The sequence below is a fragment of the Cardiocondyla obscurior genome, linkage group LG22 (assembly GCF_019399895.1).
Source record: "Cardiocondyla obscurior isolate alpha-2009 linkage group LG22, Cobs3.1, whole genome shotgun sequence".
In the NCBI taxonomy this organism is placed as follows: Eukaryota; Metazoa; Arthropoda; class Insecta; order Hymenoptera; family Formicidae; genus Cardiocondyla; species Cardiocondyla obscurior.
In genome coordinates, this window is record NC_091885.1 from 2,624,679 (window position 1) to 2,651,542 (window position 26,864).

The window sequence follows — 26,864 nt, forward strand, 5'->3', positions numbered from 1 at the left end:
CGGGCGACGTAATCGTTTCACGTTCACGGCGACGGGCTGTTGTCATCCGTTCCGCGGCGTTCGTCGCCGACGACGACGAGTCGACGGCAGGCACGATGATGAGCGGCGCGTGGAGGCTAGCGAGGATCGCGAGGCACAAGTCTTTACCTCCTTTCTCTTCTCCTACTTCTACTGCTACTCCTACTACCGTCGCGTGCTGGATCTCGGCCCTCGGCCGACGACGACGGAGCGACGACGGCGGCGTGTCCACGGGTCGGAGCGCGCCGCGCGTTACTCGCGCCTCGACCATCCGACAGGTGCACCATTTATTGCTTTATTTTATCCCTCGCATCGCCCTGGAAATCCCGTGCATGTCCCGAGAACAGAATACTCGGGCCTTCCTTCGATCCTTTGCACTTGCACGCGTCAGTTAATTTCCTTATAACCGAATTCCGGCTCTATTAATTCGGAAGCTTATCCTTCCTCCAGTGTGGAAAGAATAAAATTTAATTGACGCGGCAAATTCGCGAATAAATATTAAAAAAACGATATTCTTAATTTTGTTTGAATTTTTGAAAAAGATATGTCTCTTTTGCAGCGCACCTCGCGTCGTTTTATCGCGTGTAAGTGCGGAGGTACGAAGGCTGGCGCTGTAGCGTAATTTCCTAGAATCGATCCTTGACCCTCCTCGTATATTTCTCCCTTTACATTAATTATTGCATACATTATTGACGATTTGTATCGATCAACATTATCCCTTCGGGACGAGTAGCTACTACCCGGGCGTGTCGGATAAAAAGCAAGGCACCTACAGTTAGGAGAAAAGAAACCGGGGCTGTCGGGACTCTGAAAATAATATTGTAGGTTTAGATTACATTACATACACTTATGTTACACACGGTTTTCAGGTTCGGTTACTCGCGTGGTGCATCTTTCGGACCCATAGAGTACGCCGAGTAAATGCTGTAAACAAAACAATTGATCCGTTTATTGCACGCGTGGCATTACATAAGAGGAGACTACCAAGAACCCCACCCCGAGCTTAAACGCAGTAACTGCATATGCACGCTGCAATTCCACAAATCTAAAGAGCGGAATCTTTCGAGAACTACACAACCACGCAAGTAGCTGATGATTAAAAATATACATCTCTGCGGAAAAGCGCTACGCGGCATGCCGCATCTAAATATATCGAAACGCATCGCGTGAAACTTTCATTGAAAAATCGATCGCGCGAGTTTGACCCGCGCCGTCGCGTTTCGGAATAAAAAAAAAACTTCGTTTCTGTTCCAGGGATGCAGTTTTTGCATGTCGCGCGAATTTCTCTGTATTCATATTCAGATTTCCGCTGTCTGCTGCGATTTGCATTTTCGCGCGTCGCTCGTCAATGCTGCCACGATTAGAACCGCGGTGGCGTTAGCGCCAACTTCGTTATTTCCTCGCCTTTTTCGAGTTTGATTTTTACGGAGTAAAGCCTGCACGTCAACGCGATTGGTTTCCGATACCGCGAGGCGGCCGAGTTTTCTCCCTTGCGTTGTCGCGTTCGCGCTTTGGAACTTCTTGCCGCGATCAGTTGGCATGCCTGTCAGTCGAGGTCGCCACAGTTCGGTGAATTGACCTCAGTACGCCGTGAAGCTGCATCGCGGGAGGGTGCGGTGGTCGATCTGATCGGTCACTGGTTAGTTTTGGCAAGCCTCAAATGACGGTTTGCAGCGATTCTGCAAGTGGCGATCGTCTGTTTTCGCATCGGTCGTAAAAGCAATAAGGAACCTGCCAGCGAGGTAAAAAAAAAATAACGAAAACTTCGGCGTTAACCTCCCGTATGTGTATGAGTGCCGCGCGGGTGCGAGAGAGAAGGAAAGCGCGAATTTCTATCTTCATGCCTTTCTCTCTTACTCAATTTCTCGTATACATAATGCACCGCGAGTTGTAATATCGAAGCAACGACACTCGCCGGTTCAAGTTTTCAATTCGACGAAACGTCGTCGATCCGGCGATTCTGATGCGAGAGCGATAACGCTCGCCTCCAACCATCGTTGACATCCGCGTTGATAACAAGGTTGCGCGATATTATTTTCTTTTAGCCTGTAAAAGGATATCAAACCCCGGCGATCATTTTCATCGAGCTCCGATTGCGGCAATACGCAATATCGATCCCCGGCGTTCATCTGCAACGAGTAGAAGAGCCGATGAGCCGTAAATCGCGAGGCAATTCCGTCATTTCCTTTGCCGGAAGCTAGTCGCCGGTTTCGTGTATACGCTCGCTTTTATCGTATTTTGCAAATTACTTTTCCTACGTCGACCTTTCACTAAGTGTTCGAGCCACTCGACGCGATGGAACGCGCTCGAAAAGCGAACGGTCGTTATGCGACAGAATCTCGTTCGCTTTAATAAAACCCAAGTTTTTTTTTTTTTAATTAAAAAGGTTTTAAGGTTAAAAAGATAAAACAAGAAAACTTTATCGTGACGTTGCTTTGTCGAGATACTCTCTTTAAATTTGTCTCATTATTAAGAAGCAAATATTATATCGACGATATTTTTTTTATCTTTTAATGTATTATGTTTGGAGAGAAAATCTAATTCAAGTTGCGTTAATTGCAGTTAATCATGGAGCTTGATAACTGCAACGCTCATGGGGATCAGGAAATCACAGGGCCTAACACGCCACAGAATGACAACGACCCGAGCGGTAATAAGAAGTGGTATCGGCAAGCCAGTCAAAGGTTAGTAATGATCTGATGAACATGTCTTTCGTCACCTGTGCACACTTTGCCTTTGTGTCATTTTAACGTCACAGGCTCGAAGTTCTTTAAAGCATTTTTTTTTTTTTTATTTTATCATCATTATTTGGGCAGCAAACTTCACGAATTTAAATATCCGTGGGATAAGCACAATGGGAGTCTGTACCGTTTTATCTAAACAGCTGCAAAACACTCAACGCGCACTTTAAAAACTGGAAGTAAAACAAAATCAGATAAATAATAAGTTACTGCGATATTATATGTTAAACACTTCAGAGAGATTAGGTTTAGTTATTATGAGAAAATAAATTTCAATCAGGTTTGTTGTTATAAAAAGATGATAAATTACGAAATCTGTACGAGACTCATGAATTTTTAATCACAAGCAATCACGCCACGTAAACATTCCAATGCGATGCGTCTGTCTGAGAGCAACGCCTAATACATCTCGCACAAGTTTTTAATGGTAAAAAGAAAAGGAAATAATACCTCGACATTAAATATTGAAGTTATTAAAATTAATTATTTATCGGACAGTGCTTTTCGAGCGGAAATAAATTTTATATTAACTTTGGCACGATTTTAATCAAAAAACATCCCGTGCTCTATATCGGTTTGAATAAATTTCTGGAATACTTTCAAACTATTAATATATTCGTTAATAAACTTCGGAAATATTTTCGGACTAATAGCGTGCCCTGTTCTAACAGTTGCGACAGCATTGAAAATATCACTGTAACCTACGCATTTTCGAAAATGAATCCATGTGTACGGCACGAAAATAAACTCGTTTAAGTGATACACTTCGGGGCCGTGTATTTCGGGAATGCTCAACATCCTCTTTCTCCATGACTAATGTCGCACAGTGAAGATACATGCAAAAATATATATCAACTAATATTTTATTCGAAAGATAAGCGTAGCAAAGATAAAACATTTTTTCTCATATTATAGGCTGTGAAATAGTAAAGTAGGTAACTTTGTTAAAATAGGAGACACGTAATTTTCTTAGTCAAAGCGCCTATGGTAAAAAGGTACCATGAATGTTCGAGGGGCTTTTTAAATATAAGCTTAATAGAACCGACCCTAAGAATCTAGGCTAAATTAATATCTGTTGGCGATACGCGTTATCTTCGGTTGGAGGCAATATTACGTGATACGCCACGTTTTAAGAACGCCCGAACACGTAGCTTGTCGATACACTGGTCGATTTTTAAATACACATTATTCTTTTGTGGATTTATCAAGGCCAATGTCAGTAAAGTGGATTGTTGCCCGTTGCAGAAACCCTGCTTCGTTATCGTTCGCTCGTTCTCGCCTTCTGACTCAAGAGATTTGTTACGACTTCGCGGTGGCGCCGTAGAAGAAAACGATGAAAATCGCGGACTATCACGCGAGCCACGATTATCCTGCCTTCTCCATCGCTTTCGTCACGCGATTGACCCTTGGGGCCTGATCTGCAGCACTCTTATCGCCTGTCCGTGCTTTCGTCAGGCGCGAACCGCGTTGTTTGTCCACGGGATCACGATCGAAAGTTGTTATACGTCTCGTCATTACAACATTACCGCTCGTGTGGGACGCAAGTCGAAGAACTGTCGCCGATCGGTTTTCGCGACGTTAATTAGAACGATGAGTGAGCGAAATGTCGACGTGGTCATTACGCCAGCGAGCGACTCTATTGGTAATTATTAATTATTACAAATTACATTTATCTTTTCTTCTTAGTTTTTCTCTTTTTTTTTTTTATATCCGAACGTAGTTGCACGCACGCATTGCTTTCTCCGTAGCTCTCTTCCTTCAAAATTTCGTAATCGAGCCGCGCGATTTGTTTAGGCGTTGATGTATTTAATTCACGTCTACCGTGACGGACTTTAATTCACATTGGAAAACATCGCGCGATAAATGATACTTGAGGAGATACGCCACGTGTGTGAAGGCATCTCGCAAATTATCAGCTCAAGGCCATCATTTTCCTCTGAACAACTTTGCCGGGGACGGATCGAAGGGTTCAACGCAATGAGACAAGCCCATAAATCCGTTAAGTCCGCTTTAAATGCCGAATAAACGTGGGGGATGTGGGTTATTTCACGCGAACCTTTTGTCTTACTCCAATTACGTCGGAGTCTGGGCCGGGTTAGACTCCGCGCTCGTAAATTCAACGTGTCACGGGCTTCGTCACGGATTCCGCTTCGACTGCCAGGAAATTCCACGTAAAGACGCGGATCTTACGGATCGTGGGCTTACTTTATTGCCGCGGTACCCCCTGTACTTTTAATTGCAACGAAGACCACTCGAATTTCACGGTGCAGGACCGAGGTTGCGATTCCCGGATGACTCGAACGTATTCCCCGAGGAATCGATCCACCGTACCATGCTCGGCCTAAACGTAGGACTGACCAGAAACGATCGTAGCGAGCAAGACCTGGACAGCTACATCGAGGGCACGCACGGCGCCCGCAGTGATAAGCGCGAACTGGGGCACAGGTAAATCTAGGATTCTGCACGTTAAAAGCCAGGGCAAAAACGGGGTGGCGGGTCAGAACGTGGTTATTAATACGTGATAAGACGACACGCGAGGACACTTGACCGGCAAAACCTTTCGCCTTACTCCAATTATAGAACCTGGCCCCGGGTCAGTAACGCAGTCTTTTCAGCCTAATTTTAACTCATTTTGCATCGATCGCGGCGCTTTCTAATGCCAAAGGCATCCTGCGTGATATTGCGACACGCACGGCCACTTCCTCGTTATTGAAATCAATGCGCATTGCGAAAAAACGACGGCCAACAGGCCAATCGTGGACCAAAGAGTTTAACTTCCTCAGAGCAAGAGAGAGAGAGAAAACTTCCTTTCACGGTGGAGTCCTCTCGGCTCCACTCCGACGAGATTAGAATTTCCTCGCGCGCGGCATTTGCGGGCATCGATTTTGCATTCGGGAAAATATAGGTTTTCACGTGGTCCGGGAAATCGTGGATATATGCACGCGGCGTCGCATCTCCCGATAATGTGCGCACGCTTGCTGCACAACGATCTGCAGTGCTCACCGCTCGTGTAACCGGGCTAATGCGAAGACCGAAGTGCGCCTCTCTGGAGGCATCGCGATCGATTACCACTTTGAATCCGCGGTATCTCCGCTATACCAGATTCGTAGATTTCATTATCAAGCGTATCCGCGGACTCGGCGATCCACTTACATAATGACAAGCATCACAATTTAAAAGAGCAAAACTTCGAGCTCAACTCACTCTAATTTTTATCAAACGATTCCTTATTTTTTTTTTTTTTTTTCTTTCGCTTGCATCGTACGCGCTATTTTTATCTCGCGTTTGTTATACGTTACGCGTGTTTTCTTCATATCATAACTATATACAGGATGTCCTTCGTAGAGAAAACAACCGAGAAAATGCGACAAATAAGTTTTTCTAAGTGGTTGGCATTTTAATGTTATACTTTGCACGTTTGATATCTCTTGCATCTCTTTTTTTTTAATTCTTTTTTTTCGCGTGAATAATTACAACGTTCTTCAAGTCAGTCAATAAATAACTTCTGCATCTAACATATTATCGTAATTCAAAGACAGTGAAATTTATCGTCTTGTCATCAGGCAGCGAAGACGCGCCAAACTCTCGAAGAACGAGGATATCTCTTTAAGCTCGATAAATCGTCTTCTTGCTGAAGACGGAAATAACCGTTTATTACACTTGTGTGTTATCTGCCTTTTTCTAACGACGCTTTAAAGAATGCTACATGCTCGCCATTCTGTCATAACGCGTGAGAACAATGTGGGAAACTAATCATAGCCGCGCATAAAGAATATAATCGCGATAGATTAATCCACTCAATGGCATTATTAGATAATAAAGGAAGATTTCGTCATACTACAACGAGATCCTTTAGCAATCTTTCTTAGAATTTCATTGTGCTAACGGCAGTTTCTTTTTTTTTTCTTTTTCTTTTATCGCGCTTGACTGTTCCTGACGTTGCTTATTCTCACGATACTCACTCTTCATTCTATGAAACGCTTAGGTGTAAACATTTTATTTAAAAGTAATTAATTCAATGTCGCAACGATTTCATAAGAAAGTATTACCTTTATTCGCGCGGGCGTCGGAATGCCTTTCTCTTTCTCCTACTCGTATTGCATGTTCATCGTAATCTGTTGGACCAAGAACTGTCAAGGCACTTTTGTCAGTCAATTGCGATAAAGTGATTAAAAATTTCCAGCGGCGCAAACAAATTTCTTCACTAAGCAGATAGCAGCTACGACAATTAACGTTATAATGTAATCGAGCCGAGTATTGCGATCGCGCTGCCATAATAATAAGAGAAAATTCGCACGTATAAAAGAATAAAAGTTGATAATAAAATAGAGAGCATAAAAGTTTCGCAGATAACGCGGCATCGATTGAAAGCATTATCTTAATAAGTTTTAATAATAATTTATGAAAATCTACATTTAAATGTAGATGTTTGAAAGACGTTATCTCTCTTGAAGATTTTAATTGCTGCCACTAATGGCACATTATTTTTTCTCTTTTTTTTTTTTTTGCACGAAGCATCGATACGGTCATTCGTCCATTACTGCCTTTTTTTATTCACTACGGGCATATTAAAGTAACTATCAAGAACTTACGCAACGTGCGCAGCTTATTTCGAGTCACTGGCAGACACTTCTGGCAATGTGAAAAGCTTCACGTCGCAATAGTAAACGTGCGTGTAATTCATTCATGTCGTTATTAGTATTGCGCCATACTTTATCAACGTGTCAACTGTTAACTTTGTTTAATGTCCGTTGTACGTTTTAATTAAAAATAATACGTAGGGTATCTCTAAGATTTCTCTTATCCGCAGCTTGCCAAATTAACAAGATTAACAGAGACTTAGGTTTAAAAATATTTCTCTCTCCCTTTCTCTCTCTCTCTCTCTCCTGTCGATACTTGTTTCGTGCACGTCGCCAGTCGCCAAGGTAAATTAATCATCAAAATGACTTTGCGCGCAGACATAACGTAGACGTGCAACCTGGCAGATATTATTGCGAATAAATTATTGGTGAAAGTGCAAACCTTGCGTGCCGGTATGCACACATCCTCTTGTGCAGGCGCTTTGACCGACTTAACTAAAAATCCGTGGAGCAAAATGAAACCGTGATAATCATGTTAAGAGAGATTAACGAGATCACGTGAAATCGATCGGAACGTCTTGATATCCTTAGATAGGTAGATACGAGGACACGTAACCGGGCTCGTTTCGAGGCACCAGCCCGCAATATGCCAGAAGTAGAAACGCGTATCTCTAAAAGTTTAATTGTTATTAATATTTCTATTTTTTTTTTTTAACGATCTTTAATCTCGAATCTCCGAATCTCCGTACTCGGCAGAACGGTTGGAACGATTGCATACGGTAACGCAAGCCCTACCGTCCTTAAAGTTCATTCGACATACGTGCAAACGTAGGGATCGAAATCGTCGATTTCAGAACGTCTAAAATTAGACTGGATACGGGCAAGTTCTCTACGCGTGTACCAAGCACAAGGTGATATGACTCACCTGGGTGGATGGATTCGCGTGAGTCGTTTATTGTTCGTGTTAAAGTTTTTACGGAAATACCTCTAGTACCGATAAAAAAAAAAGAGAGAGAGAAAAAAAAGAAAGGGATAAAAGAACAGAACAAGCTGTTTCTCGCGTTCTGTAGAGTGTACTTGGACGTTTGAGGGAAAACGGAGGAAATAGAATAAACGAGGGATGCGCACGTTTTGTCCGTACGTTTTTCGGCGATGCATCAACCGCGATTACCATCGTCGTTGTAATTACGAGGTAAATTTTACGCATGTTACTTCTCGTGTGAACACGAATGTAGGAATTATTCTAATCGCCGGTGGAACTCGAACAACTGTCCAGCACGCGATCACCTCGGATTGGAGGAGGATTTGTGCCCGGAAGACGATGAATTAGCTCCCATCGTTGCGTATTAATCGACTCCGGCGGCTCACCACGGACCAGTTGACGTTTGGTCATTGAGCGAACAGCATCGTCGTCGTTCTCGCAGTTCCTTTTCGTTCACCGTCAAAGCAACGCCTTTCACGATCGTTCTTTCACTCCGGACTGTGACTTGCGTTGTGCCGCGATAGATAATCCACCTCGAGAGCTTTCCTCCGTGAGTCATTGACAGTCAATGACATTTTCTGACTCAAGACGATAAAAAAAAAAGAATTAAAAAAATACCGCTGGAAGATTTCCGCAAAACAACTTGTGTAAACAGTTTTCTTTCGAGCGCGCGTTCTCTTTGTGCAGGATTGCACGTTTGTGTGACGTTTTGTGAACTAGTGATACTTTACTCCTCTTCTTTCAGATTTTTTATTAAATTTCGGTAAAAAGAAAAGAGACAATCAAGGTTTTCGTAATTTAGGATAATTGCAACTTTCTCTCGCAATCCTCTGAAGAAATTACGAATACTATTGACAAGTATAAAATGAATTTGTTGACCCAGCGTTATCAGCAGCGTATCGAACGATAATTCTCTTTCTTGTGGCATTACTTTTATTGTACAAATTATTTTAAATAGAACTTAGAAGAACGTTTCTTTTTTTTTTTTTTTAAATTTTTAATTCAGTGTGTGAAATTGCAAATATGTAATTAATTTATTATTAGAAAATTGTGGGAATTTACGTTGCACTTACATTTTAATGAAAATTATATGCAAAATAATTTTTAATAAAATATTTATACCTTGTGGTAATAAAAATACGGAACGTAAAAGAAATAAGAATTTTCCACATATACGTAGGCTGAGCTTTATTTTTGTTCTTACAACATACGTTCTAAGTTAAATCAATATATTTATTAATACCATCCTTTCCTTGCATCACACCATTTATCATACATACCGGTACCGGAAATTCTAAGTTTCTTCTAGGTTTTACTTTATTCCGAGCTTATCTCGTTTTCTTTTGTGACTTTATTGCGTCGCATTATTACGGAATAAATACAAACCGCAGGGTGCTGATGTTTAGTTAATATTCCGCGGAAAAGAAAAAAAAAGAAAAAGAATGTGGCTAAAAGATGCGAACAACGACACCTCGCCGACTGTGAATTTTGTGAATTCGCGACAGTGCGTCCAGAATGAGTAAGTTGACCGGCCTTCGTTTTATTTATATAAATACCGTGTGATTCGTGAAAATTCGAATAAAACGATTCGGGAAAGGATCTGATTGATGTAGAATAGAAAATAAAAAGGGAATCAAGCGATTAATGTGAGCTCGGCAGAGCGGAAGTGCGTTGTAGATGCTAGCGTTCTAATCAACGCTGGAAGAGCAGTCGATATAAAATAAAAAATAATTTTTACTTCTTTGATTAAGATTACGAATTAGTAAAATTAAATTATCGAATCTGCATTCTACATTTAATCACATAAAAAAATAATAATACGCTACGCGGTATGTGTTTGTTGGCCCGACGATTCTGGCATATTCGAAAGTTGGACTGAAAGTATGTCTCGACTTCAAAATGCATAATTTTCAGCACGAGTGCCTCGAGCGATGATAAGTAACGTAATTATTGTGGTTTATACGCGTTTCGAGATAATTAATTGAACTGCATAGTGTATCGAAAACAATTGCTGCGCAAGAACAAGTTTTCACAGAAGCATGTCTTAGAAAAACGTGCTCTGTTTTATGAAAATTGAATTCAATGCATTACAGGGACACTAGTAACCAATTGAATTGAGATATTAAAATATATAAAATAAAAAATTGAAATTAATATTAAATATAACGACAGATTTTCTTTAAAAGTTAAAGAAAAAGAAAACTTGACTGATATTATGAAATTATTTTTATAATTAATTGCTCTTTGCAGGATCTTTGTCAATCGGAGTCTCCACCTGGAAAACATCAAGTTTTATGGCTTTGACATGGATTACACATTGGCAGGTAATTATATTGATGTAATTTTCCTTCGTTTTTCTAAAACAAAAATTCAGACAAATAAAATTGCATTATGTGAAATGTTTTAGAATACAAGTCGCCACAGTATGAGCAATTAGGCTTCAATTTGCTCAAGGATCGTTTAGTGTCTCTAGGGTATCCACAGGAAATCAAGGCCTTTGAATACGATCCTAGTTTTCCCGTTCGTGGATTATGGTTCGACACCTTACACGGGAATCTCTTGAAAGTGGACGCTTATGGAAACATCTTAGTCTGTGTCCATGGCTTCGAGTTCTTAAAGCAGTAAGTGATAGAAATAACATGCACGCCTTTCTTACGCAGCTTATATTCTTTTATTTCTCTTTCTCTATTTTATATGTTCCATTTCAGCTCTCAGGTTTATGAGCTTTATCCAAATAAATTTCTACAATTAGACGAGTCTAGAGTTTACGTGCTCAATACCTTGTTCAATCTACCGGAGACCTATCTACTGGCGTGTCTAATTGACTTTTTCACAAATTCGCCGCAATTTACCAGAGAAAAGACCGGAGTAAAAGAAGGTGAGCTCACTATGAGCTTCAAAAGTATATTTCAGGATGTCCGAAACGCGGTAGATTGGATACACCTTCATGGTGATCTGAAATCGAAGACTATCGAGAACTTAGATGAATACGTAAAGAAGGATGAGAGGTTGCCTATGTTCCTTACGAGAATCCGGGAGAGTGGAGCAAAAGTGTTTTTATTAACTAACAGTGATTACGTTTTCACGGACAAAATTATGACTTATTTGTTCGATTTTCCACACGGTGCACGGGTATGTTTTTTCTCATTCACTGTCAAACATCTCAAAATTAATTGCTTCAAATTAACGAGCTTTATTTATTATGTTCAAAATTTAGTATTTAAAAAAATCTAAATACAACAGTATTAATAAAATTTTATCTTTACAGTTATCTAATCTAATTTGGAATTAAATATATATTAATATATTAATAAAGTATATTTATGAGAATTTTTTTAATTGAAATATAATAACTTTCTCGTTTAAATGTTAGAAATCTATTAACGATGAAGCACATTCATACAAAATTTACATTAAATGTATATTAAATAGATATTTAATTATATTATTTTTATTTTAGCCTGATGAACCGCATAGAAACTGGAAGACCTACTTTGACACAATTGTAGTAGACGCTAGAAAGCCGTTATTCTTTGGAGAAGGAACAATCTTACGACAAGTAGATACAAAAACAGGCGCTTTAAAACTTGGTACACACAAAGGACCACTTCACACAGGTAACAAAAACCATTAACTTAGTTTTAAAGACTTTAATATTAACTTTAGGAAATAAAATTAAAAAAAACTTTCTTACTTGGTTAAAAGTAAGACTTTTAATCCTTGATTTTAATTAAAACAGGAGAAGTGTATTCGGGAGGCTCTTGCGACGTATTTACAGAATTAATTGGTGCTAAAGGAAAAGATGTATTATACGTTGGTGACCATATATTTGGTGATATTTTAAAGAGTAAGAAAATAAGAGGCTGGAGAACATTTTTAATAGTACCCGAGTTAGTTCAGGAGTTACATGTGTGGACCGATAAGTGTCAATTGTTTGCCGAATTACAACGTTTGGATGTTATGCTCGGAGAAATGTATAAGTGAGTAGTATAATTAGTAATAAATATTTCGTTCAAATTATAATGAATTTCCATTAACGTCGTGTCAATTATTTTATTTAGAAATTTAGATAGTAGTACAAAAGAAAAACCTGATATTTCTAAACTACGCGCGTCTATAAGGGATGTCACGCACAAAATGGATTTAGCCTATGGTATGATGGGTTCCCTATTTCGTAGCGGAAGTAGACAAACATTTTTCAGCAGTCAAGTTGTAAGGTATGCCGATCTGTATGCGGCAACTTTCTTGAATCTGATTTACTATCCCTTTTCGTACATGTTTAGAGCACCTGCTATGCTGGTAAGTTGTATAATGTATTTGATAATTTATATAAATTATATTTTACATATGTGGAACTTATAACCTTCTTTACTTTGCACTTTTAGATGCCTCATGAGAGTACGGTGGCACATGAACAAAGATTTGTTATGGAAACGCCAATGATAAGCCGCTCAAGAACGTTTAAACTTGCAGATGATGAAGAAGAACACAATCGGCCTTCTTCTGTGAGTATAACAGCATAAAAAAATTAGTTATTAAATAATCAGCATATGAGTTTCAACAATGTATTTCGTATCTTCTTGTTATTTTAGAAGAATTTATATGTGGATCATTTTAATAATCAAATTCCACACGCAAGACCGGAAACGCCACGAAATGTTACACATACGCACGATGAGGATTGTAGTGATGAAGATAGCGATTCGCAAAAGCAAGCTAATCAAATGAGAGTATCTACAAGAAATTCAAATTGTAATTAAAGTCAAATTTTATGATACTTGATGCTAGGTTTTATTTTGCTTAACGGAAATCGACTGAGAAACGAAATAAATGTATGTATAATATGCAGAATTTTATGTTTCAAGGAATCATTGTAGCACACAACGCATTTAGTTGTGTTAACAAATATTTATTCCTAAAACAATTTAATCCCAAAATACAGTAATTTATATTTTTTAAATAATGTCGTACAAGAGACGAAATTTAATATTTATATCAATTTGTTTTTTTTTTTTCGGACAGCATATTAAATATTTTTATAGTTGAGATATTAATAACGTAATAGTGCACAAATGTTTATTATAAAACGTTCAAATTGAATTACACGATATGAAATTTTAGAGTTGTATATTAAAACTGCTTGATTATATATTTATTAAAATTGAGGATTATTATATTACATTCTTTATAGTAGAAGAGAAACGTCAACGACATTAATCTTATTGTAAAACTGAGCCCAGGTTCTTTTTATATGCATTGTAGCTTACATTGAACTTTGAAATAATAGAAGTTGAACGAGATTAGAGTTACAAGCTCTGACAGTTGTGCAATTTAGGGTAGGTGTACAGAACAAATATAAAGCATAATCTTATACAATTATTCTTCGAATTACATAAGTAGTCAATAAATATTAATTTTAATTGATAGATAATGAAAAATAAAATGTATAAGTCAACTATAAAAAAAAAAAAGATTAAACTTACCTTAAACATATTAGATAGGCTTTTACACTATAAGAACATAAGACAATATTCGACTTTGTATACGATCAGATTGTAGAATGTATGTATAAACCGTAAAATGCGTAACAATGGAAAAATAGAATGCAGAGGAATATTAATTAGTTCATTAGTATGATATTATTACATAGAAACACAACAAATAAAAATTTATTTTATTTTACATAATTCTAATACTTGAAAAATTCCGGAAACATCGACATAAGTATAAAATTTATATTTATGTGACTTGTAAAAATTATTAATATTTTTTCGCAGAAAATTATTTTATTATTATACAGGAAAATAATATTGTAATTTTTATAATCTATATCAGGCACCAAAGAAGCGCATTAATTTTAAAATGGTTCTAATTTTTAGTGTATTTGGAGCGTGCATATCTAGGTTTGTCAGTTTGCTCCTTTTTAATTTATAATATTGTCCACAATATATAATAAAGATCAAAAATAAATTTTAAGTTTTCGAAATTATAATGCATGAAGTTACAATATTCTTTACGTTATTCTATTTACGGTAATCATATTATATTCTCTTAATAATTGTAAGAAATTAAATCATAAATTAAATAACTAGTTTTTTCGTTATCTATTTACAATGGAACATGAAAACGCTAATTGCATTCACATAAATAAATCTTCCAAATATTCTTCAAATTCTTTTTCTCTCGTTTTTTCCATGTCTTCAACTGGCTTTTCTTTCCAGATATTCGATTCATTTGTATCAGTGCTTTCACTACTTTTCATTTCAGCCAAGCTAGAATCTGCTTCTGCTGTATTATCTGATTCTAGATTACTGGATGCAGTAGGCACATCGTTGTTACTTTCAGAACTTGTATTCAAACGTTTTAAAGATTTTCCTCTTTTTACTTCTCGCTTTTGTGATTGATAATTAAGTTTTACCGAGCATTCCGGGCAAAGTCCTTAACATAAAAAAAAAGAATTAGTATATAAACTTAAATAATATATGTTTAATTATTTCTTTTTTAAATATATTACTTAATTTCACTAGTGCATTCTTTTTTTCGCCGTGTTCTGTGTAACCAAAATTAAGCTCCCAGGAACGTAAATTTTCTTTTTCTTTGCATGTTTTGCTCCCACATTCAAACTGTCCTTTGCCAACTATTACTTCTTTTTCAGTTCTCCATCTCAAGGCAACCTATATATATATATATAATTATTATGCAAAATTCGTTGATAATAATCCTTTTAATAATCAATGTAAAATATTAATTCTAAATTAATTTAAAGATATAAATATAAAATTAATTTATTTCATACCTTATTCTGTTTATAATACGTAAGATCACATATGCAGTATTCTTTAAACAATTTGTCGTAATATTTTTTAGCTAATTTCGCACCCCATGTGTCAGGAGTATCCTCTTGGTCCCAAAGAAACTTATGGTTCTCTCTGATGACGTCGTAATCAGTTTTGTCTCGAGACCTCAAAACGTCAAGTGCTGTTGTTACAAATTTTATTCAATTATAACTTTTATGTGTTATTAATTACAAAATAAATGCAATAAGATATTTTCAGAAATCCTCCTAGTATTCAACTGCTAGAAAAAAGAAATCGGAGAGAATGAGCGAAATGGTACAAGATCGACGGAATAATCAAGGTAAAATGAGGGTCTAACAATATAAAATGTTATTGCCTAACAATGAGATTAATTTACCACGCTCGTAACAATGAAAACGAAATATTCAACATACGTGTCTCGCTCGAACGACGATATAGATTTCCCGTAGAACGTCAGGTAGTCATTCACAAGCTTCTTATGCCTGTCGTAAGCCGACAAGTGTGCATACGCCGGAAACATCGTTGTCGTCAGCTCAGCTGACTCAGCTCAGCTGTCGTAAATCTCCTTACCTTTCACACGACGTGAATTGGTTTCCGCCTTCAGTTAATCGCGACCTGTTGGGTTTAATTACTTTGCTACATCGCAAACTAACAGCAAAATAACGTAACGCGTGACTTCCGAGATCACCTCGCAAATTCAACTAGTCAAAGATAAAGAGATGAAAATAAGTAGGGAATTTTCTAATCAGTACGGCTGTTACCTCTCAGCAGATCTTTTGCATTTTTTTATCCTGCAATCTCGTAACGGATGAATTTTTTTAACAGGCAAGGCTTTGGCATCCGCGATCATTTGTATCATCTGCTCGTCATTATTTCCTTTCTCGACGCGTTAATTATTTTTTGCTGTTTTATTTTAAGCGCAGAAAGTACAATATGGTGTATACACCAGCTGACAGATAAACTATCCTATCCATCAGAGAGCCCAACTCGGAATCGCGGATTCTACGCGTACAGACGCAGAGGCTCGTCCGTGTGAAGCCAGCGCTTCGGCAGCCGAAGCGCTGGCTTCACACGGACGAGCCTCTGCGTCTGTACGCGTGGAAGCCGCGATTCCGAGTCGGGCTCTCTGCTATCCATAACCTGTATCTGTCAGTTTTGGCATTTGCGCAACATGCGAGCGATCTTTTCCCGTTTTTGAAATCTTTCTTATCGCGTACTAATTGGAATTATGTAACATTTTTCTGAATATATAAATAATTTGTTATAATTTTTTGTCAAAAATGATTTGAATAAATATTTGTGAGTTTAGTCGCCGGATGATTGATAAGGTACATACTGATAAAAATTATATCTGCCTCTTGTAAAATTATTTTTGGAGTCTTAACATCCCACATGTAGATATAGACAATTTTTTATTAATGACATTTACCTTTTTTTTTTTTTTTTAGATATAAATATGACCAATGTAAATTATGTATATACTATTTGTTAATTGACATTCAACATGACGTGGTGAGTGAAACACTTCTGATGTATATTGAACCCTTTGATACTTGGCTGTTAGATTTGCAAAATCATATAAGATATATTGTATACAGGAATCCTTTAAAGAAGAACTTCCTGACCCAAAGACCAACATCTGCTCCACCACTTTTGTCTTATGCAGAAGACAAAGAATTAGATGTTGTTGTTCAAAAACTTATCTAGTAAGATTTACTAAAATTTTTACCTACAATAAAAAGTAGAATGTAAATTTTCCTTAAAATTTGCAAGTACATAATTTTTCTTTTAATGAAATTGTTTCCAACCATCTTTATATAAAAATTATATTTTTATATGTTGTATTGGTTATTATTATAAAATTATTTAAAAGTATAATGATATCTGTTTTCTTTTTAAGCGTCGAAAGTGCAATCAGAAAGATGACTAAAGAAATGAAAAAATATATAGGTGCTCTCACAAATCTAGACAGAGCTGATCAAAGATTAAGTACAAATCTGATTAATTGTGGATTAGCACAGAATAATAATGAATGTAGAAGGATAGTTGAAGAGTATTATTCAGTTGCTACACAAGTAAGTTAATATTCTTGCAATATTAATATTCTTTCTTAAATTATTTTAACTCACTTTGCATTTTGATTACTAGGTAGGAAAAAATGTTCAGGAAATTAGTAGCTTGTGCCATAAAACATTTATTGAACCTTTAAAAAAGTTCAGAAATGTGTTTATCAGTATTGCAGCAGCAATGGCAAAGCGTGAAGAGCTAGTAGCTACATGGAAAAACATACATAATCGTGTAAAAAAATTACAAGAAAAAAAGGACAGGACTGCAAGCCATATCGCTAAATTGGAAAGAGAACGACGAGCAGAAGAAGCGGCTGCTAAAGAATTGAAGAATATACACGCTCAATTGCTCGCCGAATTACCAATGTTTCTCGGTAAAAGATTGGAGTATATAAACCCGAGCATTCACGCGGTAATTATGATACAACTAAATTACTATGGACATGCAACCCAATTATATACTCAACTAATGCCTACTCAATATTCTTCCGATTTCACATCGGGCACGACAATTCCTGAAGAAGAGCATCAGCGAATTATTAACACTGAATTAAATAGATTGAGAGCATTAACTATAGTAAAAAATCATTAAGTACAACACGTTCCTCTAAAAATTTTAGAAGCAATCATCGCAAATCACTTTTCACATAAAATTATTTTCCGATAAAAATATTCTTTATTTATCAAAGTTGTCAGCTTTAAATCATTAATCAAATAAAATTTATGAGAATGCGTATTTTTATAAGATTTAATAATTAAAAAAATAACTAAAGATATTCATTTCTTGGCAGTATATACATATCTTTTGCGTTTATTAAAATGTATTGCTTTAGGATGGAACCATTCCACGGTTTCTTTTCATTTGGGCACCCATGCGTTGATTGTAATTACTGTGTGAAGATCTGTTCCCAGTTTTCTTTTTAATCGCGCCACTGTCTTGCCTTTGACCTTTAAACTTGCCTTAAAAAATATTTGCATATAACATTTTAATACTTAATAGCATAAAAGTTTTATTAGATCTTTAAAATATTAATTTGGCAAATTATAATACAAAAACAAGTAAAAAAGAAACGTAAGTGAAACGATTTACTGCAGTTACATATATTATATTAATTAACATATTTCAGATACCATTCCAATATGTAATAAATTAATATTTTATTAATATATAATGTAAATAAAAATATATTCCTGTCAATTAAAATAATGACTTTGTATACTTGCCAAATAAAAATTAAAGTTCTTTCTTTTGTATCTGTTTCAATAGTTTTAAGTAAAACTTAATTAAACTGTGATTTTAAATAAAGTTATATGAATAAAATTATAATTTACCGTTCACGTGGTGTACACTTTTGCCATTTCTTGCGAATTGTTTTTGCTGTTCGGCTTTAGCACGTAATTCTGCTGGATTTTGTACAAAGTGATTATTATTTTGTACACGTTTCTCGTTTTCATTTTCCGTGTCGTTCTCCGAACTACTCTCATTTTTCTCACGTGTTTGAAATACCTGTAACAATTTTGTTATGTTAGAAAGGTTATGTAAAATTACAAATAAAAAAGAAACAATTAAACTAACTCTCCGAGCAACGAAAGCCCTGGCATCTATTTCTGTAGAATCGTCTGCACTTCCTCGAACATCATGACTGTCGTATGTATCGTCATATTCATCTTCGTATTCATCAACAAGACCATACTTCTCATAAATTTTCCACGATTTCTTAATTTCAGATTTATCATTAAACATTTCGTTTGCATTTCTGTATTTATCTTTTCTAAAAAAAAAAAAAAGTTAAAAGTAGTTCAACTATTTAATTAAAATAAAAATATTAAGACATAAATTTTATATAAATTCAATAATTTACTTTTTCCTTGTATTTGACGTGCTTGCAAAATTCTGTGTTATAATTTCAAATTTATTGTTATCAGAAATATTAAATTCCTGAAAATTGCTGGCTAGGTTATCGGCATTTGAACCTGTAGCAACCGGTGGCTTTTCCTAAGTGAATACATATGTAAATTAATTTTCGCTATTTTAATTTATTATAGTATAAGTTATTTTACCACCCACCATTACATCCGGTGGTATATAAGGTAATGTTTTATCTATTTCTTTCAATTCATCTGGTAAGTCATCTTCTAAAACTGCATTTATCACAGATTGAACTTTATAATTATAATGCTTTAAACATTCCTGAAAGTTTTAGATTGCACAATATTATAAAAATGTTATTTAATATTATTTATTTGACAAATAGTATTTTTTAAATAATATATAATAAAGTCTTACCTGTATAAAACCTTCACCATAATCACACAAAATTTCTTTTACATCTGAGATTAGAGACATGTGGTCCGGTTCTTTCGAGGCAAAGTCTGTCTTATTGTTTAGACCATTCACATCAAAATGTTTTTTTTGCTGATTATTTTGAACACCGCTACATCCAGCAACAGCTACCTATATATTACGAAATAATATTAAATTTTCAAACAACATGTATATATACTTGCTATAATATTATTCTTACATTTGTATTATTAGAAGAAACACTAGTTGCCTTAGCATCACCAATCGATGCATATAAAGACTGTAATATATATGTATGCTTTATTGTATCACTGATTAAATACGTAAAGGAATTTAAAATTGATACATTTCTCTTTTTTCGTACAACACAATATACACTATAAATTCTTTAAAAATAACATGTAAATCATACAAAAATAATAAGGATACATTTCCGGATAAAGACGAGCAACTGTTTGCAGATCATTATCAATCGGATAAAATTGATGATAATCTATAATAAATTCCTTTTCAGATATAGCATTTATTAACGAATTAAAATATTCATCTATGCAATTTCTTATTTCGTTTTCCGATATTGTGTTTCTGCAAATATAATATCAGTAAACAAATTAAATACTTCAACATAACTTAAAAATTATTTTTTTCATTAAAAAGATACTTCCTCATACTTACATGTTTTCTTGAATATTTAATATAGAATTGTAGGTAATAATTCGATACATATTTAAGATCTCCACTCTAGTTACATCGAGACGATGCTTCAATTCGATATACTTCGGCATATTTTCATCGTTACATGCTAACATATCTAATTTTTTATACATTTCAGGTATTGTACTTCCATATAATGAAACTATCCTAGCAAACAAAAACAATATAGTGGTACCAATATAAAAATGTTACTTAATAAGATAGTTAAAATATTTATGTACACTAATAAAAAAAAATTTAAGTATTTATTCACTTGTTTATGAAGTCATCTTTGTGAAATACGTCGATTATTGGAGAATAGATTTTTAATAATATAGAAAGAGTTGACGCTACGTCCAGAATATATATCACCAGATCTTCTAAGTGGTGCAACGTTATGTCAGTAGAGCTTTTTCTATCTGAAAGTGCCACTGCTTCCGCCATATCACTTGGACAATTTTCAAATCTCCGTTCGACATTTTCAAGAGCCTACAATATTAATAATAGATTAGTTCAACTTAAAATAATATTACAGTAATTTTTGTTATAATAAATAAAATATACATCACCTTTATAAGACAAGGCACAGACTTTTGAAGATCATCATTGTACATTGGCTGTAGATTAAATACACTATATATAATTTTCTCTACTACTTTGGCATTTTCTCTGCCATACAATTGACATAAATCAAGTATAATTGGTATTGTAAATATATAATTATCATATAACAAGTTCCCAAAAAACATATTGCTCATATATTCTGATGGACTCTCTTTATTTGTACAGAGGCGAGCAAAAACAGTAAGTACAATATGCTGAAGATTTTCTAATGCCTCAAGCATCTTTGGTTCATTAGGAAAATTTTCTAAGGTGTAAAAAGGTGGAGCTTCTTGTAAAACAGATACTAATGTATTCATAATTGAAGTATTATATACAATGTTAGACCAGAATCTAAAGAAAAGAAAATAACTTGTAAATAATTGAATATATTATTAATAATGTTAAAATTAACAATTTTGTCATACCTGTAAAATGGAAGCTCCAGTAACCAATTCAAATCTTCAATAATGCAATCCATAATTTCTAGCCAGTGTTCCTTAGCATTGATAATTTCTGAGCCATCTTCATTGTATATTTGTGGTACTTCATAATGTAGAAAATAACGTTTATCTGCCCATGTAGAATTCTAAAAATTGATATTTATCTATTAATAAAATATAAGTATCACACAACATCTGGGTCACATACATGCAATTATTAAAACATATTTAATAAGGAATAATACTACAATATCATAAAAAAATAGCATACCAGTGCAGTTATTGCAATTAACACTCCATCATTCTTAATTTGTAGCTGCAGATCTTCCAAAGGCACTAAATCTGGATTCTGTTAAACAAAAACGTCGCTATACATTACTTTTCATGTTGCTGAATTAATCGCATAAATAAATTTTGTATAAAAAAAAAAAATTAAAATATTAAACAAGTATGTGAAAGCGAATTACCTCGTAAATGCTCATGATTTTACAGATTGCATTATTCGTTGCAAGGACAATTTTATTTGCGGCAGTCACTTTGACAATAGAAGGGGAAACCGGTGCCACGGAAATCTGAATGAGAAAGATCGTGGGCGTGATAAAACCAAAGCGAAGGGTTATTTGCTAGTGTCGAGACGGTCGAATATTCCGTAGAAGTCACACTACATGCACACAAAGTCGAATAATCCCGTAATTGCACAAGTCCACAATCCGTACGTGATTACAATAACTGTGGTTCGAAGAGTGAGAACGTTAGATACTCGTTTATCGATATTTCGAGAGATCTGTGATAGCACAATGTGATATTCTTTTCTTTGCACCGTATGTACTGAATAAATTGTACTTCTTGCACTTATATAGAAATAGAAGAAAGGTGAATAGTACAGAATGAAATACACTATGGGCCGCCACCGTCGTTTTCGACGATTACAATAGTACGAGTCAACGGGCCATCATATAGTCAGACGATTGAAAATTTCAGTAGAAATATATTGTTATATAAATGAGAATTACATAATAATTTACTGGTCTTATAATTTTTTAATTCTTGTTCGGATTTAATATTGTAATTATAAATATATGTATATATGTATTATATAAAATATTACATGATTTATTTTTATACCTTAAATTTGTAGCTTTACACAGGTAGAAATTTAATTCGATTAGAAAATATATCTAGTGGCTATCCATAAATTGTATATCTGACAATAATAGTACTGTATTCGGTAATGGTCTAGGTTGCGGGCTAAGTACTGTGAATGTCTGCCTCTCGACGTCCACATTAGTCCTGTAAATATAAAATATTAATTAATTAATTAATTAAAAAAAAAAAAAAAAAAAAAAAAAAATTAATGACGTTTATTTGAATATTCTATACTCACACACAGACGAACCCGGCTACGTTAGTCTGTACAACGTCATCCTCGGGGGAATCGGCAAATGAAACGGACAGCAAATGATGTAATAAATTGGGGCCCGGTGTAACAGCCACTAATTTCGTTAAATTGTCCTCGGCCTTCATACCCAGCGGCATACAAGACGCCGGTAAAACAGGTGCTCCGATTTTATATAATCGCGCTTCGCTCCATTTTACTTCGAAACTATGTGGATACAACGGGGTCCGACAGCCATAGAAATATTCTCTAACACCTTGATCCCTCGCCTCGATTCTCTGCGCTTGACTCCTCTCGACGACTCCGCCGCTTTTTGGCAGAAAGACCACCTTTACAAAGTCCGGCATATCTCTCACCAATTCATTATAAAGTCTCTCTTGATCCAATACCAGAATCGCATCGACTTCGAACGCCTGTGCAGCATGAGTGAGTAATTTATAACCATCTCCTTTAACCCAGCCACATGTATTTATGACAATTCCAGATGCTTTAGCCTTTTTATTAGCTTGCAACCTATCCGAACAAACTTCTGCTAAACGCGTTACAAGTAAATTATATAACGTTACATTAGCTTGTGGCGTTTTATGTCCGAAATGGAAGACTAATGGAGCCTGCTGGCTAAAACCTTCTACTATGTTGGATGGTCTTTCTACTAATAAGGCACCCACTGTGCCAGGAATCGCTATGTGTCCTTGACCAACGTCGAGATCAACGAAAATAGGTCTTCTGCCCATTCTAACAGCATAATTCAGTAATATTCTACAAAGTGTAGACTTCCCTACATCGCAAGGACCTACAACCATTGTTATTGGGCCTCTGGTGTCATCCTTTTCAGCTGTCTCTCGCATTCTCTCCATTGCTGCATGGCAATTCAAATATAGACCCATAGGCGTTTCTTTCGCTACATAACTGACGTCTGTCTTTCCAACTAATTCGACAGTACAACCTTGCCAAGTATAAATTGCAACTTTTGCACCAGCAGTAAACTCATACTTTTTTCCTTTTACCAATTCTGTACCGAAAACTTCGGCCAGGCCATTCTTTAACTGCAATAGGCAAATTTTGTATTATTTATTAATGAAATAAGTAAGTTAACCATGAAGAAAAATTTTAAGAAATATATTACCTCGAGTGTAACTTTTTCATTTTTGCTTTCAACCTCGAATCTCAACTCGCAATCCGGGTCCAGCTTAAACTCTTGTACTACAGATTTTTCGTCGGCCATTTCTCAATTATTTCAAATTAATTATAAGAAAAAAAAATGTAATTACATAAATTTTGCTACCTCAACGACGGTGTGTGAGCTTGCTCCGACTAACTTGTATTCCATAATATTTATACGTCAAGTATTGGTACGCCTGCTTTGACGAACAGAACCAGAGAGAAGTTTTCACTGCAGAAAACTCGCGTTGATGTTATTATCGTCAGTTGGCAGCTGTTACGTCGCCATTTTATCGTTCTCACGTCAGAATGGTCTAGATTCGTGTTGTAACTGCTGTAAGTTGTTGTAAGTGCAGTAACAAGGAAGCTGTTGTGGTTAAAAGTTTGCAGTTTTCGTGCGAGAAACGAGCGTGTGATGTGGATTTGTGTGACTTCGCATTGCCGTTTATTGCGTAAGTTTAGTACAATAGCTAATACATCACATGTTTAATAAGAATCTGCGATCGTACAGATTCGACTGTTTGTAACGTTTCCCGCTTGTTGTGACTGAGGTAAGTTTACACGGCACACAAGTCATTTCTCGCAGATTCTGTCTCCCTTTAACATTTATTAAGTAATTATTTTGGGAAAACCTGATCTAGAATTCTGGTTTAAGCGGTAAATAATTTATGCATGTTAAATTTGTTACAGATTTGGAAGGTACCATAGCGTCATGGCAACGACTACAGGTACAGAATTCAAACGAATCACTCGTCAAAGTTCTCGTAAACCACCGGTGAAAACTTTGCCCGAGAGAACACTCAAACCTAAAAAAGTTATCACTGCTGTCAAAAAAAATTCAAAGAAGACAAATATTAGTATAAATAACAAGAGTTTACAGGTGACAAAGAAGAATGTATCTCTGAAAAGTCCAGCGATAGCGACTCGTTTACGTTTACGTAAAAATAGAAAAAATTACTGCGATGATTCAAGGTTACTGCAGCAATACATTTCACCAAAGCAACAGAACAGTAAGGTGGTATTGAAAAAGCTAACTGAGAAAGATAAGGTGCCTGTATATAAAACCATAACCTCTCCTGAAAAATCCTCAGAAGATAAAAATGATGTATATGACTTTAAGTTTGATTTAAATGACACAAGGGAGAAATTTATAAAAAAGAAGTCAAGGAAAAAAATTGCTAATAAAGGGAAAAGAAAAATAACACGTAAGAAAGTTGTTGAGCAACCAAAATTAATTGACAAAGTACATAATCTTAAGTCCAATGAGAATATTTCTATGGACATTGTACAAAATAGTTTACCTTTTGAAGTTGCAGTAGATGTAGAATTGACAAGAAAAGATAATGTGGATAAAACAAAGACATCAAAAATAGGTACAGATATTCCAATAGTAAAAAAACCAGTAAATAAAAATATAAAAAGAGATGATAAATTATTAAAAGTAATTAAAGATATTCCTGCCACAAAAAAGTCACCAGAAAATACAGGAATAAATTCAGAAACATCAAGAGCAGAGACAAATGTTCAACTTACAGAACAAACAACTTTACCTAATACATCATTTGTAGAACAAGTAAAAAAGAAAGATACAAGCAAACCAAGAATTATATCTGTTGAAAATGCAAATAATATTGTAGTTACTAAATCACCACCTAATAACACCGAAGGCTTGTTGCCCTTTCGGCCGAAAAATATATTTGATAATAAAATCGCATTAAAGGAACACAACAGCACGTTAAAATGTTCAATGACAAAAACGTTGTCTCCCATCCAGAAGATATCGGATACCATCTATATTGGAAGTCCCTGGCGGCCATCGCATTTAATGTTTTCTCAAACTAAACATTTTATTCAGAGTACACCATATAGGAATTTTGAAACACATAAAGAAAAGAAGGAAGTGAATAAAAAGACCGTAGAGGTGAATAAAGAGAACAATGAAATGAATAAAAACAATGTAAAAATGGATAAAGAAAACGTGGAGATGGATAAAGAAAATATGGAAGTGGATAATGTTTTCATGGAAGTGGATAAAGAAAATATGGAAGTAGATAAAGAAAATGTTGAAATGAATAAGGAAAATATAAGTCGAAAAGGTAAAGAAAAAAAAGCAAAAAAGATTGGTCTTCACAAGAAAAAGAAAAAATTACTTTTAAAAAATCAGGCTGTGGAAAAACAAGCGATACCTGCACCTGTTAGAGTATCCTTGGGAGAAATAAAGAATTTTTTACGGAGACCGAATGTTGACGAAAAAAAGGTTGACGAAAAAAAGATTGACGAAGATGAAATACACACTAAAGATAATAAATTAGATCAAAAGAATAATCAGCTTACAGACTTTCTGAATTTTTCTGACACATTTGATATTATGTCCGAGACCGAGAGATTATCAAATATCAATGAAAATTGCGCTCCCTTATTTATGGATTTAGAACCCTCACATTTTTCAAATGTATGTATATCATAAACGTAACGTTATATATTTTTACACATGTATAATACGTAAAATATTTATAACGTTGTATTACTTATATTTATTTTCAATTTTGTAGCCACCCCGGCATTCATACAAGAGGAAACGTGTTGTGAAATTTGATTTTTCCGACGCTAGCGAAAAGGAAGATGACGTCGAAGAAATTGAAAATCGTACGAAACGTACGAAGAAAAAGAAACCCACAAAGACAGAAAGAGAACAAGAACAAAGAGTAAATGAATGGATAAAAACGGTTAATACTACGTTCCAAGAAATCGATGAATATGATTTGGTAGTTGAGTAATATAGAAGATAACTTATTGTTGCGAATACTTTAATATTCTAAAAGACCTGAAAAAGTTCAAAACTACAAATTAATTTGCAGTTTTTCCTTTTAATATATATTCGGAACTATTTATGACGACGATGATTAACTGTACATCTCATCTTTATATACTTTAGCTTTGAGGTCTTTTTCATGCAATATGTTTGATTTAAAATCAAGTTAATTAACTAAAATGATTTAAATTTAAAAACTAGAGAAAAGCAAATATGTATTTTAGTTTTATTAAAACTTTATTTAAAAAA

The 26,864-nt window shown here is 35.2% G+C and overlaps 6 protein-coding genes across 11 annotated transcripts; 3 read left to right on the top strand and 3 right to left on the bottom strand.

The window, feature by feature from the left end:
• Nucleotides 1–80: 80 nt before the first annotated feature.
• Nucleotides 81–13,792, top strand: Nt5b (5' nucleotidase B). 4 transcript variants are annotated; one of them, XM_070671100.1, is made up of 10 exons: nt 81–296; nt 2,581–2,702; nt 10,572–10,645; nt 10,729–10,942; nt 11,030–11,453; nt 11,782–11,938; nt 12,061–12,301; nt 12,383–12,620; nt 12,707–12,826; nt 12,914–13,792. In XM_070671100.1, exons 1-10 carry the CDS (start codon nt 96–98, stop codon nt 13,079–13,081), a joined length of 1,959 nt encoding a protein of 652 aa, XP_070527201.1. In that variant the 5' UTR covers nt 81–95; the 3' UTR covers nt 13,082–13,792. The 4 variants fall into 4 exon arrangements, with proteins under 4 accessions (XP_070527201.1, XP_070527203.1, XP_070527202.1 ...); XM_070671102.1 differs by lacking the exon at nt 81–296 and adding an exon at nt 1,602–1,760; XM_070671101.1 differs by lacking the exons at nt 81–296; nt 2,581–2,702 and adding exons at nt 4,029–4,401; nt 5,030–5,204.
• Nucleotides 13,793–13,960: 168 nt separating this feature from the next.
• Nucleotides 13,961–16,090, bottom strand: LOC139111059 (protein FRA10AC1 homolog). 2 transcript variants are annotated; one of them, XM_070671109.1, is made up of 5 exons: nt 15,901–16,090; nt 15,553–15,754; nt 15,118–15,283; nt 14,836–14,995; nt 13,961–14,759 (listed from the first exon to the last, which is right to left on the bottom strand). In XM_070671109.1, the coding sequence occupies exons 2-5, from the start codon at nt 15,657–15,659 to the stop codon at nt 14,461–14,463; spliced, it is 732 nt and encodes a 243-aa protein (XP_070527210.1). In that variant the 5' UTR covers nt 15,660–15,754; nt 15,901–16,090; the 3' UTR covers nt 13,961–14,460. The 2 variants fall into 2 exon arrangements, with proteins under 2 accessions (XP_070527210.1, XP_070527211.1); XM_070671110.1 differs by lacking the exon at nt 15,901–16,090 and having other exon boundaries at nt 15,553–15,874.
• Nucleotides 16,091–16,269: 179 nt separating this feature from the next.
• Nucleotides 16,270–17,865, top strand: LOC139111048 (bridging integrator 3). Its single transcript, XM_070671091.1, has 5 exons — nt 16,270–16,467; nt 16,588–16,651; nt 16,738–16,845; nt 17,040–17,214; nt 17,288–17,865. The coding sequence occupies exons 2-5, from the start codon at nt 16,644–16,646 to the stop codon at nt 17,795–17,797; spliced, it is 801 nt and encodes a 266-aa protein (XP_070527192.1). The 5' UTR covers nt 16,270–16,467; nt 16,588–16,643; the 3' UTR covers nt 17,798–17,865.
• On the bottom strand, nt 17,859–22,095 carry LOC139111039 (activating signal cointegrator 1 complex subunit 2). Its single transcript, XM_070671079.1, has 14 exons — nt 21,714–22,095; nt 21,518–21,595; nt 21,232–21,392; nt 20,773–21,157; nt 20,478–20,692; nt 20,186–20,371; nt 19,940–20,095; nt 19,731–19,821; nt 19,493–19,660; nt 19,274–19,396; nt 19,068–19,201; nt 18,782–18,977; nt 18,538–18,712; nt 17,859–18,165 (listed from the first exon to the last, which is right to left on the bottom strand). The coding sequence occupies exons 1-14, from the start codon at nt 21,726–21,728 to the stop codon at nt 18,035–18,037; spliced, it is 2,214 nt and encodes a 737-aa protein (XP_070527180.1). The 5' UTR covers nt 21,729–22,095; the 3' UTR covers nt 17,859–18,034.
• A 119-nt stretch (nt 22,096–22,214) lies between these two features.
• On the bottom strand, nt 22,215–23,963 carry Cbc (crowded by cid). The gene is made up of 3 exons (XM_070671090.1): nt 23,769–23,963; nt 22,631–23,688; nt 22,215–22,536 (listed from the first exon to the last, which is right to left on the bottom strand). Exons 1-3 carry the CDS (start codon nt 23,865–23,867, stop codon nt 22,425–22,427), a joined length of 1,269 nt encoding a protein of 422 aa, XP_070527191.1. The 5' UTR covers nt 23,868–23,963; the 3' UTR covers nt 22,215–22,424.
• Nucleotides 23,964–24,084: 121 nt separating this feature from the next.
• LOC139111041 (uncharacterized protein MCAP_0864) lies at nt 24,085–26,783 on the top strand. 2 transcript variants are annotated; one of them, XM_070671083.1, is made up of 3 exons: nt 24,085–24,354; nt 24,494–26,255; nt 26,356–26,783. In XM_070671083.1, the coding sequence occupies exons 2-3, from the start codon at nt 24,516–24,518 to the stop codon at nt 26,578–26,580; spliced, it is 1,965 nt and encodes a 654-aa protein (XP_070527184.1). In that variant the 5' UTR covers nt 24,085–24,354; nt 24,494–24,515; the 3' UTR covers nt 26,581–26,783. The 2 variants fall into 2 exon arrangements, with proteins under 2 accessions (XP_070527184.1, XP_070527183.1); XM_070671082.1 differs by having other exon boundaries at nt 24,085–24,255.
• The last annotated feature ends 81 nt before the right edge of the window (nt 26,784–26,864 follow it).

Bases quoted from the DNA above. Each gene is read 5' to 3' on its own strand.
- LOC139111041 (XM_070671083.1), top strand. From the start codon at position 24,516: ATGGCAACGACTACAGGTACAGAATTCAAACGAATCACTCGTCAAAGT. The intron at 26,256-26,355 runs GTATGTATATCA...TCAATTTTGTAG, and splicing joins AACCCTCACATTTTTCAAAT to CCACCCCGGCATTCATACAA.
- LOC139111048 (XM_070671091.1), top strand. The intron at 16,846-17,039 runs GTAAGATTTACT...TTTCTTTTTAAG, and splicing joins GTTGTTCAAAAACTTATCTA to CGTCGAAAGTGCAATCAGAA. The intron at 17,215-17,287 runs GTAAGTTAATAT...TTTGATTACTAG, and splicing joins ATTATTCAGTTGCTACACAA to GTAGGAAAAAATGTTCAGGA.
- Nt5b (XM_070671100.1), top strand. From the start codon at position 96: ATGATGAGCGGCGCGTGGAGGCTAGCGAGGATCGCGAGGCACAAGTCT. The intron at 2,703-10,571 runs GTTAGTAATGAT...TGCTCTTTGCAG, and splicing joins TATCGGCAAGCCAGTCAAAG to GATCTTTGTCAATCGGAGTC. The intron at 10,646-10,728 runs GTAATTATATTG...GAAATGTTTTAG, and splicing joins CATGGATTACACATTGGCAG to AATACAAGTCGCCACAGTAT.
- LOC139111059 (XM_070671109.1), bottom strand. From the start codon at position 15,659: ATGTTTCCGGCGTATGCACACTTGTCGGCTTACGACAGGCATAAGAAG. The intron at 15,284-15,552 runs GTATGTTGAATA...TGACGTTTTGAG, and splicing joins TCGTCGTTCGAGCGAGACAC to GTCTCGAGACAAAACTGATT. The intron at 14,996-15,117 runs GTATGAAATAAA...ATATATATATAG, and splicing joins CGTATTATAAACAGAATAAG to GTTGCCTTGAGATGGAGAAC.
- Cbc (XM_070671090.1), bottom strand. From the start codon at position 23,867: ATGGCCGACGAAAAATCTGTAGTACAAGAGTTTAAGCTGGACCCGGAT. The intron at 23,689-23,768 runs GTAATATATTTC...TGCCTATTGCAG, and splicing joins ATGAAAAAGTTACACTCGAG to TTAAAGAATGGCCTGGCCGA. The intron at 22,537-22,630 runs GTGAGTATAGAA...TTATATTTACAG, and splicing joins GTAGCCGGGTTCGTCTGTGT to GACTAATGTGGACGTCGAGA.
- LOC139111039 (XM_070671079.1), bottom strand. The intron at 18,978-19,067 runs GTAAATTATTGA...TTTTTTTTTTAG, and splicing joins ACGTCAAATACAAGGAAAAA to AAAAGATAAATACAGAAATG. The intron at 18,166-18,537 runs GTAAATTATAAT...ATATTTTTTAAG, and splicing joins AAGTGTACACCACGTGAACG to GCAAGTTTAAAGGTCAAAGG.